The sequence below is a fragment of the Oncorhynchus mykiss genome, chromosome 18 (genome assembly GCF_057628025.1).
Source record: "Oncorhynchus mykiss isolate SJ-2025 chromosome 18, ASM5762802v1, whole genome shotgun sequence".
Classification (NCBI taxonomy): Eukaryota; Metazoa; Chordata; class Actinopteri; order Salmoniformes; family Salmonidae; genus Oncorhynchus; species Oncorhynchus mykiss.
In genome coordinates this window covers 50,271,546-50,287,328 of record NC_143039.1, presented here as the reverse complement: position 1 = coordinate 50,287,328, position 15,783 = coordinate 50,271,546, and the positions used below count along the sequence as shown (strand labels likewise).

The following is a 15,783-nucleotide window of genomic DNA, read 5'->3' as shown; positions in this document are numbered from 1 at the left end:
TTCGTAGAGCATGTCTGGGCACGTCTGCTACCTTTCACCTGGAATATGCTCATCTGGGTACATACGACTGTGCATGCTCAGTTCTATGAACATGTCTATGCATGTCTGGTATTGTTTGCTGTGTCCGCATCTAGTACTTATTGACCCTGATCCTATTTTAGTGGAGATGGTCTGTTTTTAGATCCAGGGAATCATTTTTGAATTGAAAAAGACAAGGGTAGAATCAAAATGTAAACCATGTATTTCTGATGTGACCGGATCTTGATTGGTTATTTGAACTCACTCATCCAACCCACAGTTTTTTTAGTCTGGCCATTAAATCACCATTGCTTCTGTTAGTTTGCCCACTCCAAGGTGCTTGTTTGTCCAGTGTAGTCTACAGCAGTGTTTCTAACTCCAGTTCGCCCAACAGCACACATTTGTGTTGTTGCCCCAGACAAACTCACCTGATTCAACTCATTGAGGGCCTGATGATTAGTTGACAAGTTGAATCAGGTGTGCTTGTCCAGGGCTACAACAAATATTTGTGCTGGTTGGGGTACTGGAAGACTGGAGTTGGGAAACACTGGTGTGTGTGAACCATCGCTAACCCTTTGGGGTCGACCCTACAGAGATGTGAGCGCCTACTGCTTGTCCTTTCATGCAAAAAGTGCAGCATTGTCCTCTACAGACCAGGAAAGGTAATCGACAAGTGCAACTTACCGCATTTATGCATACACATCCTTAGCATCCCTCTTTTAGTATTGCCATAGTGTTGGCTATTAAAATGTCACACATAATCACAAGACTTTGAATATCGATGTGAATTTAATGTTAATAAAGAATATGTTGGTGATGGTGTTCACTGGAATGTTTATTGCCAAGTAGGTTGCGGACAAATGACTGGTCCCTTTTAATGAAGAATGACTTCAATTGTGTGTGTCAGATATACTGTATACAATTGCAGTTTGATGTTAGTCAGTCTTGACTAGAGAAATATTGTATTTTGACTCTCCCTCTCCTTAGCTCTCTTAACATCGTCCTGATACGGGGACTCACCGAACCCAGTCAGAATTTGTGTCCGGTGTCTGGCTTCTCCACACTGTTGAAGAGCGTGAAGGTGAGGAGACTCCCAATGGATGTGTCCATGACTCGGCACCCGGATTTGCCTATAGAGAAATATAACGGCTACAGTTGCATATCTTTTGCTTTACCAAAATCCCCTAACTCCTACCTTCCTGGTAAATTGTGAAACAATTTGTCAGAGCTTTGAAAGTTGGAAAGCAGTATTCTATTGCTCTCTTTACTCATCAGTGATCTGGATCTCTGTTGCTCTTGACCTTTCTTCGCCCTTTTCTCAGTATTCCAAGTCAGTGGACCGACTTGAGGCATGTTTCGGGAGGGAGCTGGTCAAAACGCTTGTGGGGTTCCTGCACCCTTCGCTGCTCGTCAACCCACACCAAGGGGAAGCGGAGAGGAGTGCAGAACAAGAGGGGGACAAGGAGAAAGTGTCCATGAGGAGAATCCAAGGCCTCTAGAGGAGGAGCACGCAGGCAGAGTTCTTTCACACAGGACTTGATGAAAGATGGAGAATGGCAGCAGAAGGCTGTGTTTGTGCATTTTCATTTGGTCTTTGAATTCCTTGGTGAACATATTTGTACATGGTTGCAGCCAAATATTGGCACCCTTGCACTTTTTTTTCCTTTTAAAAGAAATATTTATTCTAAAATAACTTGAAATTTGGAAAAACCTTTGGTCTCTACATCTTACTGTATTTTCAACATTACAGACCCGATTTACCCAATTGGTAAATTTAAGTTTACAATTTGGCATGTACAAAATGATTGGCAAGTACTTGGTTGCATAGCCTTTGGCCAAGAACTGCAGACAAATGCTTCTTGTAGGCATCAGTAAGCTGGCTGCATCTTATTACTGGTGATTTTACTCAGCCTTCAGAAGCAAACTGCTCTAATTCTTTAATGTTTTGAGTGGTGCCCTCCACCAACTGCTGTTGTCAGCTCTCGCCATAGGTTATGGATGTGGCAACTGCTCGGCCTCGTTCCTGCCATCCAGGACCTCCTATACCAGGCGGTGTCAGAGGAGGCCCTAAAAATTGTCAGACTCCAGCCACCCTAGTCATAGACTGTTCTCTCTGCTACCGCACGGCAAGCTGTGCCAAGTCTAGGTCCAAAGGTCTTAACAGCTTCTACCCCCAAGTCATAACTCCTGAACAGCTAATCAAATGGCTACCCAGACTATTTTCATTGCCCCCTCTCCCGCACCTCTTTAATGCTGCTGCTACTCTCTGTGTATTATCTATACATAGTCACTTTAACTCGACCTACATGTACATATTACCTCAATTACTTCTACTAACCAGTACCTACTCACATTGACTCTGTACCGCTACCCCCTGTATATAGCCTCGCTATTTGTTATTTTACTGCTGCTCTTTAATCATTTGTTACTTTTTATATAATTTGGTTGTGTGTGTGTGTGTGTGTATATATATGTATGTATATATTTATTTATTTATTATTTTATTTTTACTTAACACTTATTTTTCTTACAAGCTCTTAACCAACAATGCAGTTAAGTAAGCGTTTCACTGTAAGGTCAACACCTGTTGTATTCGGCGCGTGTGACAAATACAATTTGATTTGATTCAGATCTGGCCACTCCAGAACAGTCCAGCGTTTCTTCTTGAACCATTCCAGGGTGCCTTTGATATTTGTTTGGGGTTGTTGTCCTGCTGAAATTGCCATCAACCTTCCAACCGAGACCAAGTGTTTGGACACTGGGTTGAACATTGCACTCCAAAACACCTTCATAATCTGCTGTTTTGCTTATGTACAAGGCCCCAAGCACCAGAGGCAGCAAAGCAACCCCACAGCATTATCAAACCTTCCCTATGTGTGTAGTTATTTTCTTAATTTGGTTGTTGGTTAACATAGGAAGCCCCCACTGCCGAAGAAGACTCAAGAAAGCCTGATTGAATGCTGGACTGTAGTGGAGTGGCCAGCCAATATTCCAGATCTAAATCCCATCCAAAACCTATGGTAAGAGCTGAAAATAGCAGTTGGAAGAATAAGAGCAGTTTGCTGTGAAGTGGGACAAATTGCCAGTAGGAAGGTGCAGCAAGCTCATTGATGGTACAAGAAGTGTTTGTCTGCAGTTGGCCAAAGGCTGTAATTTTGTCTGCCAATTGTTTTTCTTTTCTAAATTAGTAGTTTGCAAAAATACAATGGGTTCTAGAATGTTGCAAATCCAAGGTCTGGAGACGAAGTTCTCAATTTCAAACTATTTTTTGAAGAAATGGGGAATTAATTGAGAAGTGCAAGCGTGCCAACTAGTTTGTTACAAAGTTGATTTTTACACGAGGGATAAACAATGTTGCACATGGTTTGGCTTTTGGGGTTTAATTCACCTTTTTGTCTATTTACAAGAAATACTTATGTGCATCTTATCTCTATGATTTTGTCATAACTCTGTGAAAATCTTACTGGGCACTACTCAAACAGGACCATGGTAAAGTAGAAATGTCCATAATATTACCACCAGCAGGTGGCATTGGTCATCAGTGTATTGACAATGCATAATGTTGGTTCCCCCATCATGTAGGTTCAAAAAGCTCTATACGTCTTTGTTCTTATGTCTACGGGGTGGGATAACTATTCATTGCAGGTTATTTTAGCATCTACACGCAGTTTTTGCCTTTTTGGTATAGATTGTTCTGTTAATCCCAAAATGATGCTTCATTTGTGTCCATTTAATAACTAAACTCCAAAAACAATGGTGAAGATAAAATCGATACGTTTGAAGGTTAGTAATGTACGTCGTTGAGACGAAGCGCGTTGGCCGCAGACAGGCGCACAGTCCTCATTGGCCCATACTTTTTGTCCATCAGCGAACAGGGCCCGCCTATCCTTTATAAATTGCTAGACCGCACAATCCGAGGGAGTTCACTTTGTGTATCCTACACGTTGAGCAGAGCCACGGAAACCGCTGCGCCCTTTTAACAAATGGTTGTCCAAGTAAACCAGCCAACTCGCCACTACAGCAAAACGATGGAAGGAAGTCAGCAAAAGGTGGAGGCTAATGTCTTACTACTTGGTGCTGAAAGCGTCGGTAAATCTGGTGAGCATAGTTGAATGAATCCTTAAAATTGAATTGCACTTTTATTCATGACGTTGACAGTCTGTGCACGGTGAAGAGGGACTTTTTTTTTTTGTGATCGTTGAAGTAGACCGGAGTTATGACGGCCAAATGCAATGTGAAATGGATTTCCTGGTGTAATACATTTTACTGATCAACATGTCTCATTAATTACGCAATGTTGTGTCCTCAGCTCTCACGGTGCGGTTTCTCACTAGAAGGTTTATCGGCGAATACGGCGATATTGGTATGTGTTGGTCTTTTGACTTGATCCATTGATAATTATACAATTAAACCATATATGGTTTGATCTACTGTAACCTATTGATTTGATGGTAATTGTATTATATATATGGGAAATGCAGTCAATCACCCTGACGCACTGCTGCGTTTATATATAAATAGTTCGGATTTGTTTTGCATTTACAGAATCTATCTACAGTCACACTGACCGAATAGAAGGACGGGAGATCAGCTTTAATATCTGGGATTCGCTCTGCCCCCAGGTGAGAGAACATTCAAAATAATTTAGGCTACGTGATAACTTTATAATGGTAACGACAAACTTTGATTAGTGGTTACTCAAACAGGCAGAGCATACTGGCGTATTTCTATTCAACAAGGAGGTTAAAGGGTTGACTAAATACATGTATTTTATCTTCATGTGTTTTAGAATGGTGAGGTCGAGGGACACATCAGCGACAGACAACTCCAGTGGGCGGATGGTTTCATTCTGGTTTATAGCATATGTGACCGTGCCAGCTTCAACGTGGTGCGGCAACAGGTGCAGCGCATCCAGCAAGCCAAAAGCAAGTTCCCCGGAGCCCATCCCATCATTATCGTGGGCAATAAACGTGACCTCCAGCATCGCCGCACTGTCTCCAGCGAGGAAGGACGCCTCCTCGCTCTTTCCACGGACTGTGGCTTCTTTGAGATCTCTGTAGCGGAGACATACCACGAGGTACAACTGGTATTTCACGAACTGCTCGACCTTATCCGAGAGGCGAGGGCGCTCAAGAAGGGGGCAGCTGGGATCAAGGGTATTGTGAGAAGCATGTCCGCCGTTTTCGGAAGGAAGAGGACTGAGTAGTTCCAATATAGCTGAATACGAGAGACGTTGCGGTGTTACTGTAGTTCTGCATCTAAACAGCCCAGGACTTGTCCGTGCATAAAAAGGATGGTTATGTTTCCATATTGGAATAGGTCCATGCACAGCCTTATGATTTAGGCCTAACTGAACTCAAGCCGGTTGGATTGTTACTCGAATGAGATGATTGACAATCAAATCCTATCAAACTGACAGGATTAAGTACTCTTATTTGTGTCACAGGTCGGGTGGCCTAAAGTAGCAGAAAAATGCCCTTAAATTGCCAACTTGTTAGATTGCCTTGCAACATGAGATACAATTGCCAACTGTAAAGCAGAAGGGTTCTTGTTTAAATTCCTAGAAGAAGTATTGTGGAGAATCTATGTGCAATAGACAACTTATTTCTCTTCACAAATCTTTATCAGCATGCAGAATGTTCTACAGGTGAGGTCTGCTTGGTCTTATCATTGGCACAATCCCTTGGACTATTGACAGTCTATGCGAGACAGATAAGTGAATGTGTAGCATTATAATGGTGTGATCATTACATTTGCTCCCTTAGACTCCAGTAGTTTTGCTGCGTTTCCATCCACGGCACCTACATCAATCACACCTTTAAGGTGTTTTGAAAGGTCAGCCAGTGGGGGACCATTCTCTGTTCATTAATGTCAATACCATCTATTTGTCTGAGAGTGCTGTACATTTCACGTCTTTGAAGAATGCCGAGGCCTACTTGACTTTTTCATAGGGGTGTTAATGCAGTAGACAAACATGTCTATTTCAATAGCCTACTGATTCTATCATGTTTTTTTTGGTAACTTTTCATGAATTATGACAACTGAAGTCATGTTTGTTATACAAGTCATTACTTTAACTGTACAAAGTTTACATAATACAGAATTTGGTCGTACAATTTCATAATAAAATGTGAAATGAATGCTTAAGTGAAGTCTATATTTTTCTTTTTCCAAACACAATGTCAAGCCATGCTGGTGATCTTTAACGTGCTGTAAGAGGGGAACATCTTCTCACAATCCAACTAGAGGTAAAGATTAACCAAGTCACATCTCACTCCTCTCCCTGGATACTTAACAAATTACTGACAAATCTCAACGAACGTTTCCAAGGTTTTTCGGAGAGAGATCCTTTAGTGCTCTCTTAAAACATCTCATTCTGTCAATGCAGCGCCGAGATCGCAGGACTGAGCTTACCAAACCTAATCCTATAGACTCACTATTAGGGACGGCAGCCAGTCCCCATCAACGTTGACCTCCTAACCAAGGTCAACTACAAGGGAAATGCAGTCCATCACCCTGACGCACTGGCACATCAGCTCTGCCTTCAAAGCCATTTCATCCACTGCATTCGACTTCTCTGACCAAATGAAACGGGAACGAACAAACATCCTCGTTCACATCAAAAGAGGGGAGCTCGTGCCACTTCATTGCCCCCTTATTTACTCACAGGTTCACTCATACACGTGACCTTGTGGGACCAGACATGATCTAAATGTGGGATGCTGACTGTTGTGGCCAAACATGGGAGTTCTCTAGTCACAACACCAGGGCATCGCAGATCTAGCCCCAGCAGAAACCACGTCTCAAGGGACAGTTTGGTTTAAGGGGTAGGGAGGCTATGTGGGGTGCTTTGATTATGCTGTGCGTAGAGATATGCACATCCAGCAGGAAGGCTGTGTAAACAAGGTCCCGATGAGCAGTTGATAGTAGAATCGGGTGTTAGTGTTGAGCAGGGCTGCAGAAGAATCCTGCATACCCAGTAGTTCTCCAGGAGGAGGGTGAGCCTCTCCTGCAATAACAAGCAATGGGGGGATTCCACAATGACAGACACTGCGCTTGAGGCAGTCCCCAGAGATACTTGAGTCCACGTCTCCACACGGTTTTTTAAACGTGTATTGTATGTGTCCTCATTGTGAGCATATTCCCTGGCCCCTCCCTCTATGCAAATTTTTGACAGTCTTTCGAAAATAATATTTATTTACTTTAAGACATATTGTTGCCATAAGTCAATGGTTCCAGCTGTCAATTGATTTTAGAGGGTGGCATAAATGTTTATTTAAATGGTTTTACTTTCCAGATCTGTCTACACTAAGATATCTAGTCACAGTGCGTGCCTGACTACCTCTTGAGGTGAGCAGGAAGATCAGATCACAATTAGTCTTTTAATCATCTACACCTGCCTCAAAATCTGGACTCATTCGGAATGTGGATCAGGATAAAGGATGCAAGTTACAGCCAGGTCTAAACAGGGCTAAAGGTGCAAAAAGTCCATGGCCCACCTTCTGTAATACAGAGCCTCTCATTCTTCGCCACGTGTTCCTGTCCTTGCCACCACTGGTTGCCACAAGTTCACAACCTATTCTTCACTGACACTCCTCGTTTAGGTCCCGTTCCTCAGACGTAACCACATTGGGATCACCAGGTCTCCTCCAGGCTCTCCTTAACCTTTACAAGAAAATGCTTTAAGAGAGAGAAGGAAGTGGTAGTCTCAACTGTCTAAATGAGCTTCCTTTTCTTGTTGTGGACATGCAATGATGATATCTCATACACATAATACTGTAATACATTACCAACACATGTCCATAGAGTTAAGGATTAACTAAAGGGATAGTTCACCCAAATGTAAAAAGAAAAAAAAGAAGCATACTGGTTTCCTTACCCTGTAAGCAGTCTATGGACAAGGTATGAGAGCATGAGTTTCCTTGGCATTGTTTCCAAATGCTTATGTTTTAGCGTTTGTGGCGCAAATCTCATTCAAATAATTCAAAAGTATCTCAAATGTATTGTGAAGCTCAACAAAGTTACTCATAGATGATTTGAACACGATGGACGAAAATGCTAATATCAGACCCGTGACTTGAATGGGACTAAAATGTCAGCATTTGGAAACAGTGCCAGCCACTGCCAGGGTAACTAAACCAAAGCATGGATCGCTGTCATACCTTGTCCACAGACTGCTTAGACGGGAAAGAAACTAATTTGCCCTCAGAACAGCCTTAATTCGTCAGGGTATGGACTCTACTCGGTGTTGAAAGCATTCCACAGGGATGCTGGCCCACGTTGACTCCAATGCTTCCTACAGTTGTCTCAAGTTGGCTGGATGTCCTTTGGGTGGTAGACCATTCTTGATACACATGGGAAACTTTTGAGTGTGAAAAACCCAGCGGTGTTGCAGTTCTTGACACAAACCAGTGTGCCTGGTAACTACTACCATACCCTGTTCAAAGGCACTTAAAAATGTTGTCTTGCCCATTCACCCTCTGAATGGCACACATGCACAATGTCTCAAGGCTCAAATCCTTCTTTAACCTGTCTCCTCCACTTCATCTTCACTGATTGAAGTGGATATAACAAGTGACATCAATAAGGGATCATAGCGTTCACCTGGATTCACTTGGTCAATCTATGTCATGGAAAGATTTGGTGTTCTTAATGTTTTGTGTGCTCAGTGTACTGTTCAGTTACTTGTATTTGGTATTTAGAATGAAGTACTATCAATATGCCATACTGCATACTGTTATTAACGGTGTCCATGGAGACCGACAGCGATACGAGGAATGTACAGCTCTGGCAGGGGTGGGAGTGGATTTCCCTTTTTTCACCATGGCAACTCTTATTTTTCCAAGGCCTGTTGCACACATACGTAATAATACTTCATGTACAGTACAGCCATACAGTGTGTGATGTAACGTATCTGGGAGAAGGGGTGGGGTAAATGCGTCTATTTGGTAAGAGGTTTCGAGCCGATACGCAAATGAAATGTTATGAGGACCATTCGTTTAGAGCATTGTCTCCTGTTCTGAAATCCACACCCTCCCACTAACTTCCATCCTCCCGAAAAATGTGACGCAAGCAACAACAAACGCTGGGTTCTTCAGTGCTTCAGCCAGTACTCATGAAAATGGATGTGAAGGTGCATGGCAACAACACCACCATTGTTGACACTTGTCTGTCAGGAGTGGGAGGGATCGTGCCAGTTGGAGAACAGGTTGCTGTGCCACACAGACTAAGAGCTGTGTGATGATGTCATCATGGTGGGACGGAACAGAGAAGGGAAACACGGTGTCCATGGCAACCAGTGATGTCACTGTTGCCCACGCTCTCTTCCCTCACGCCATCAAGAAATCAAGCACGCACCACCGGGAAGATCCCACAGAATGAACTCTACTTCCGATCAGCTGTGGGGGGGTTGGGAGGTTAGGGTCATGTTGGCAAGAGATAGTGGGTGTTTTTGTTTTATCGGAAACACAGCGAGGATTCTCTGGAAGCCCCCGGGGGTTTAACCTGTGCCAGCGAACGAGGAGCATAGAAACACACCTCACAGCTCCTTGCAGGCACGTTGTTAACACATTCCGTTAACACACACACACACACACACACACACACATATATACCAATCAATAATGACCAGAAGGCAGACAGGGATCAACAACATGGATGACAGCCATGTCAATACTATCGGACAATTTGTGTTTGGTTGACAATGCAACCAACTATCAACATTTGAAAGGAGATGTGTATACTGCTTGGGTAGTTCTGTCTGAGCCACTGGCTTTTGTATTTTTTTACACCCTTTTCCTCCCCAATTTCATGATATCCAATTGCGATCCAATTACGATCTTGTCTCATCACTGCAACTCCCCAACGGGCTCGGGAGAGGTCGAAAACATGTCCTCCGAAACATGACCCGCCAAACCACGTTCTTAACACCCGCCCACTTAATCCGGAATCCAGCTGCACCAGTGTGACGGAGGAAACACCATTCAACTGACGACGAAGTCAGCCTGCAGCGTCGTCACTCTGGAGGCCCTGAGCCACTTGCTTCATCCCATTACTTAACTTTTATTTTTGGTTGAGTTGGAGAAGTGAATCCTGAATCTTGCAATCACACAAAATAAACCGCTCTAGGGATGCTTAAGAATGTTAATCTTCACCTTGTACTTCTACCAAGCCAGCTGAGGAGGATGGCTTCCTTCCAAAGGAGATTTTACTTCCCACTAGTCACAGACATCAATTCAACGTCAATTCCACGTTGGTTTAATATAATTTTATTGAAATGACGTGGAAACAAATTTAAATAAACCAGTGTTCCCAGTGGTACTTTAAGTCTGGGTTGTTGTTCTAAGCATGTAACAAATGCATTTGCAAACAGTGCTATAGAGACGGGTGGGGTGTTACCAACAAAACCGATGTGTGCACTATTACGAGGCCAAAAAAGACAGGGTTGGCTTACAATCTAAGGATTATTAACATTTCGTCTGAAAATGTACATTTGCCCAATAAGCACTTGCTGTCTCTCAAATACACTCAGCAAAAAAGAAACGTCCCTTTTTCAGGACCCTGTCTTTCAAAGATAATTAGTAAAAATCCAAATAACTTCACAGATCTCATTTGTAAAGGGTTTAAACACTGTGTCCCATAATTGTTCAATGAACCATTGACAATTAATGAACATACACTAACTGCTTACAGACGGTAGGCAATTCATGTCACAGTTATGAACACTTAGGACACTAAAGAGGCTTTTCTACAGACTCTGAAAAACACCAAAAGAAAGATGCCCAGGGTCCCTGCTCATCTGCGTGAACGTGCCTTAGGCATGCTGCAAGGAGACATGAGGACTGCAGATGTGGCCAGGGCAATAAATTGCAATGTCCATACTGTGAGACGCCTAAGACAGCGCTACAGGGAGACAGGATAGACAGCTGATCATCCTTGCAGTGGCAGACCACGTGTAACAACACCTGTACAGGATCGGTACATCTGAACATCACACCTACGGGACACGTACAGGATGGTAACAACAACTGCCCGAGTAACACCAGAACACACAATCCCTCCATCAGTGCTCAGACTGTCCGCAATAGGCTGAGAGAGAGTGGACTGAGGGCTTGTAGGCCAGTTGTAAGGTAGGTCCTCACCAGACATCACCGGCAACAACGTCACCTATGGGCACAAACCCACCTTCACCGGACCAGACAGGACTGGCAAAAAGTGCTCTTCACTGATGAGTCACGGTTTTGTCTCACCAGGGGTGAAGGTCGGATTCGCGGTTATTATCGAAGGAATGAACGTTACACCGAGGCCTGTACTCTGGAACGGGATCGATTTGGAGGTGGAGGGTCCTTGGTCTGGGGCGGTGTGTCACAGCATCATCGGACTGAGCTTGTTGTCATTGCAGGCAATCTCAACGCTGTGCGTTACAGGGAAGACATCCTCCTCCCTCATGTGGTACCCTTCCTGTAGGCTCATCCTGATATGACCCTCCAGCATGACAATGCCACCAGCCATGCTGCTCGTTCTGTGCGTGATTTCCTGCAAGACAGGAATGTCAGTGTTCTGCCATGGCCAGCGAAGAGCCCGGATCTCAATCCCATTGAGCACATCTGGGACCTGCTGGATCGGAGGGTGAGGGCTAGGGCAATTCTCCCCAGAAATGTCCAGGAACTTGCAGGTGCCTTGGTGGAAGAGTAAGACCTGGCAAATCTGGTGCAGTCCATGAGGAGGAGATGCACTGCAGTACTTAATGCAGCTGGTGGCCACACCAGATACTGACTGTTACTTTTGACTTTGACCCCCCCTTTGTTCAGGAACACATTATTCCATTTCTGTTAGTTACATGTCTGTGGAACTTGTTCAGTTTATGTCTCAGTTGTTGAATCTTGTTGTGTTCATACAAATATTGACACATGTTAAGTTTGCTGAAAATAAACGCCGTTGACAGAGAGAGGATGTTTATTTGTTTGCTGAGTTTACATAGCCATATTAGCAGAGACGTGGCAACAGTCAAAACACTTCAAAACAAGAGAAGGTATCAAGAACGAGATTAAACTAGCTGAAATGAGCCATCTACCCTACAGTCTTTTACCTCTGAGCTGTGCATGCAGTATTGTTGTGACGTCGTCAACCCGTCTGTCTATATTAATAGAGAATAAAGATTGATTGATATAGACAGAGCTTTTTGGTAACGTGTGTCCTTAAACCTATATCAATTAGTAGCCCTTTCATACCTAAAATATTTTACCAATCCTGCTTTTTTACACCATCTTTTTGGTAAATCTAGAAGAGGTGGGGGATAAAAAAACAATGGAAAATAGAAGCCATGATTCCTTTATTTTCACAGAACCTGTAACCAAAATACAGGAATCGGGTCTGTGTGAATGGTCCTCTGCTTTTTTGCAGGCAAATCCATTAACACTTCCATTGTTTAACACCTTCCTAAATTGAAATGCACCCCCCCCCCCCCCCAACCCCAACACCTACCCCTCCTAATTTGCCAGTTATCCACTGACATGTATAAACGCAGTATACCTGCACGAAAGTGGTAAACAAGGGGCTGTTTGAAAAGGGGTCATAAAAACTGAAATGGAATGAAAACAGGATGCTAGCTGACTAAGCCTATTTACAGTGCAAGAGGAAGGTACACAGGCGCTCACACACATTCACATGCACACACACAGTGTGGAATAAACGGATCACTCCAACACTCACTGTCGGTGTGCCTGAGGGCCATCTGTGTCTTTCTCCAGACACGTGCACAGATTGTAGTGCCCCTCCAAATCAGATTGGTCTATAGAGACCCTGCCTTTCTGTGTGCAATGTATTATTTTCTCTCTTCAGCTGCTCCCCCACCTCACCTCTCTCTCTCTCTCTCTCTCTCTCTCTCTCTCTCTCTCTCTCTCTGCTTCTCTCTCTCTCTCTCTCTCTCTCTCTCGCTGTCTCTCTCAAACATAAACAGCCACACTGGAGCACACCTAAGGTGAGTGGACGGTGGGGTATGAAATTATTAGGTTCTTAACGGTCTGTTGACGCACAAAGAAGATTAACTACTTGTGTCATTGTGTCCTTGTTGCCTTGTACTCTGTGTCTTACTGTGTGTGTGTGTGTGTACACTGCTTCCATCCCTCTCCTCACCCCACCCTGGGCTTGAACCACTCACCCTCGAAGCATCGTTGCCTATCACTACACAAAAGTCGCAGAAGTCGCAGGAGGGAAACGACTACTTTAAGGTCTCAGAGCAAGTGTCATCACCGGTTCAAATGCTACTAGCGCACACTGCTAACTAGCTAGTCATTTCACACCGGTTACATGTGTGTGAGAGAACGGTCCATTGACAGTGAGTGAGAGTGTGCATGTGAGCATTTGAACGTGTCTGTTACTATTAGTCTTTTATTTGACTTCCTCCTGTTAGGTACCTCCCTGATCAAACGCATCTTATCTTCACACCCATGGTTTTTACAGGACTTGAACTCTCACCTTTAGGGATTGGCTCCTTGAAAAGGCTTTGTTGGGTGAGTGTCTGACTCCTGCGATGCAATCAGGACACCTCTATGACTCTGTCTATTGAGCTGCCTGATCTGCATCTGGGTTGACCCTTGACCTCTGACCTACACTGGCACTTTGCTACATGTAGCCTGAGTCACCTAGCGGACATTGTACATTGTATGATACTGACTCTACTGATTGGCTGAGGGCAGATGACAGTACTGAAATGTCAGATTATATCATAATTATCATAAATGTCAGAAAAAATGCTAAAGCAGTCCTGTGTCAGAGGATGGTCTCGTGCTAGTGCTGCCATTTACTGTACAAATAAATAAGTAAACAAGGATCCATTGGATTGTCGTTCATATAGGCTCATTTCATTTCTCAGTGAGAAAATAGTACTTTGCCATCAGCATGTAGTTTACCTCTCTATACGTAACCTCAGCCTTTCTGTCAAGCTCACTTTCTTCGAGACAAATAGACATGTGCGTGAGTCATTTTTTGTTAAGCATAGCTGAATGTGTAAAACCCATAATCGTAAGTAAGTAGTTTCAGGTAACAAGTCATCTGAGTCATCTGGTAGGATTGGCCTTCAAGTTTGCTGATCTCACTTTCTTTGTTGAAGGAGGGCACTCTTAACCCAACCCCCAGACTGCATCTTGGCATCCATCATGTCAAGATAACGACTGTCAAAATGTCCTTTTGTACATGCGTTCTTTTACGTTGGAAATCCAAACTGTTGAGGGTTAGAACGTCCATTTCAGCAGTAAGGTGCCTTGTTATCAGTGTTCCCTGGCTGAGATATTAGAAAGCTCCTCTATTTGGTAGACAATGACTCAGCCCAATAGCTACCCTCCCATGGGGAGTGGTGGACCCCTAGCAGAGTCCACTAATCATTAAGCTCCATATTCAATTGACTGGAATGTGCTCGGTACCACTCGCACCCTGCCAAGAGCTCCATGCACGACCCAGCGAGAAACAAACAAATGTAGCTGCTGTTTGTTGATGCTAGCTGGACGGACATGCAGGCCCAAAAACAGACACTCTGTAGACAGCTCTCTGCTAGACACGTCCGCATGTTTACTACCATACTCCGTTAGGTATGAACATTCAGTGCACGGTACTCACGTGAATGCAGAGATGTACTGTAAGTACGAAACCTATTAAAGTCTTATTTCAGCTTATTTGGGAAGTACTACTGCTGGGTACAGATATATTTTTTACAACCCCCACCTTAGAGAAGACGAGAGGGATCGCAGGATCTTTTGTACTTCTACCTATACCACACACACACACACACACACACACACACACACACACACACACACACACACACACACACACACACACACACACACACACACACACACACACACACACACACACACACACACACACACACACACACACACACACACACACACACACACACACACACACACACACACACACACACACACACACACACACACCTCATTGGTATTGAGATTGAAAAGAACCTTGTGGTGTTTATCAAATCCCATTTTACTTGTCACATGCTTTGTAAACAGGTGTAGACTAACAGTGAATCTTACAGGCCCTTACCAACAATGCAAAGACATTGTTGGAGATGTTGCATCGGTACCACTTGCTGTGTGGTAGCAGAGAGAACAGTCTATGTCTTGGGTGGCTGGAGTCTGACAACTTCCACTGACACTATCTGGTATATACATACGCATTACCCTCTGTAGCGCTTTGGTACCAGGCGGTGATGCAGCCGGTCACGATGCTCTCAATGGTGCAGCTGTAGAACTTCTTGAGGATCTGAGGGGCCCTTGACAAATCTTTTCAGCCTCCTGAGGGGAAAGACGCATTGTCGTGTCTTCTTCCCGACTGTGTCGGTGTGTGTGGGCCATGTTAATTCCTTAGTGGTGTGGACACTGAGAAATGGGACGCTCTCGACCCGCTCCACTACAGCCCCGTCGATGTGGATGAGGGCGTGGCCGGCCCTCCGTTTCCTGTCGTCCACAATCAGCTCCCTTGCCTTGCTGATGCTGAGGGAGAGGTCGTTGTCCTGGCACCACACAGCTAGGTTACTGATCTCCCTATAGGATGTGTCATGGTCGTTGGTGACCAGGCCTACCACCGTTGTGTCGTCAGCAAACGTAATGATGGTGTTTATATGTAGGAGGGGAGAACAACAAATCCTTTGATCCCTCTACATTTAAACCATTCACAGCAAAACATAGCTACACCCACCATAGAGACATTTCCCATACTGAAATGTCACATTGACACTTT

The 15,783-nt window shown here is 44.1% G+C and overlaps 1 protein-coding gene and 1 long non-coding RNA gene across 2 annotated transcripts; both read left to right on the top strand.

The window, feature by feature from the left end:
• The first annotated feature begins 566 nt into the window (after nt 1–566).
• Nucleotides 567–1,718, top strand: LOC149975547 (uncharacterized). Its single transcript, XR_016488520.1, has 3 exons — nt 567–680; nt 1,006–1,099; nt 1,341–1,718. It is a non-coding gene; the product is annotated as an uncharacterized LOC149975547 (long non-coding RNA).
• Nucleotides 1,719–3,734: 2,016 nt separating this feature from the next.
• Nucleotides 3,735–6,165, top strand: LOC110496307 (ras-related and estrogen-regulated growth inhibitor-like protein A). Its single transcript, XM_021572128.3, has 4 exons — nt 3,735–4,116; nt 4,328–4,381; nt 4,564–4,640; nt 4,808–6,165. Exons 1-4 carry the CDS (start codon nt 4,002–4,004, stop codon nt 5,222–5,224), a joined length of 663 nt encoding a protein of 220 aa, XP_021427803.2. The 5' UTR covers nt 3,735–4,001; the 3' UTR covers nt 5,225–6,165.
• Nucleotides 6,166–15,783: the final 9,618 nt, after the last annotated feature.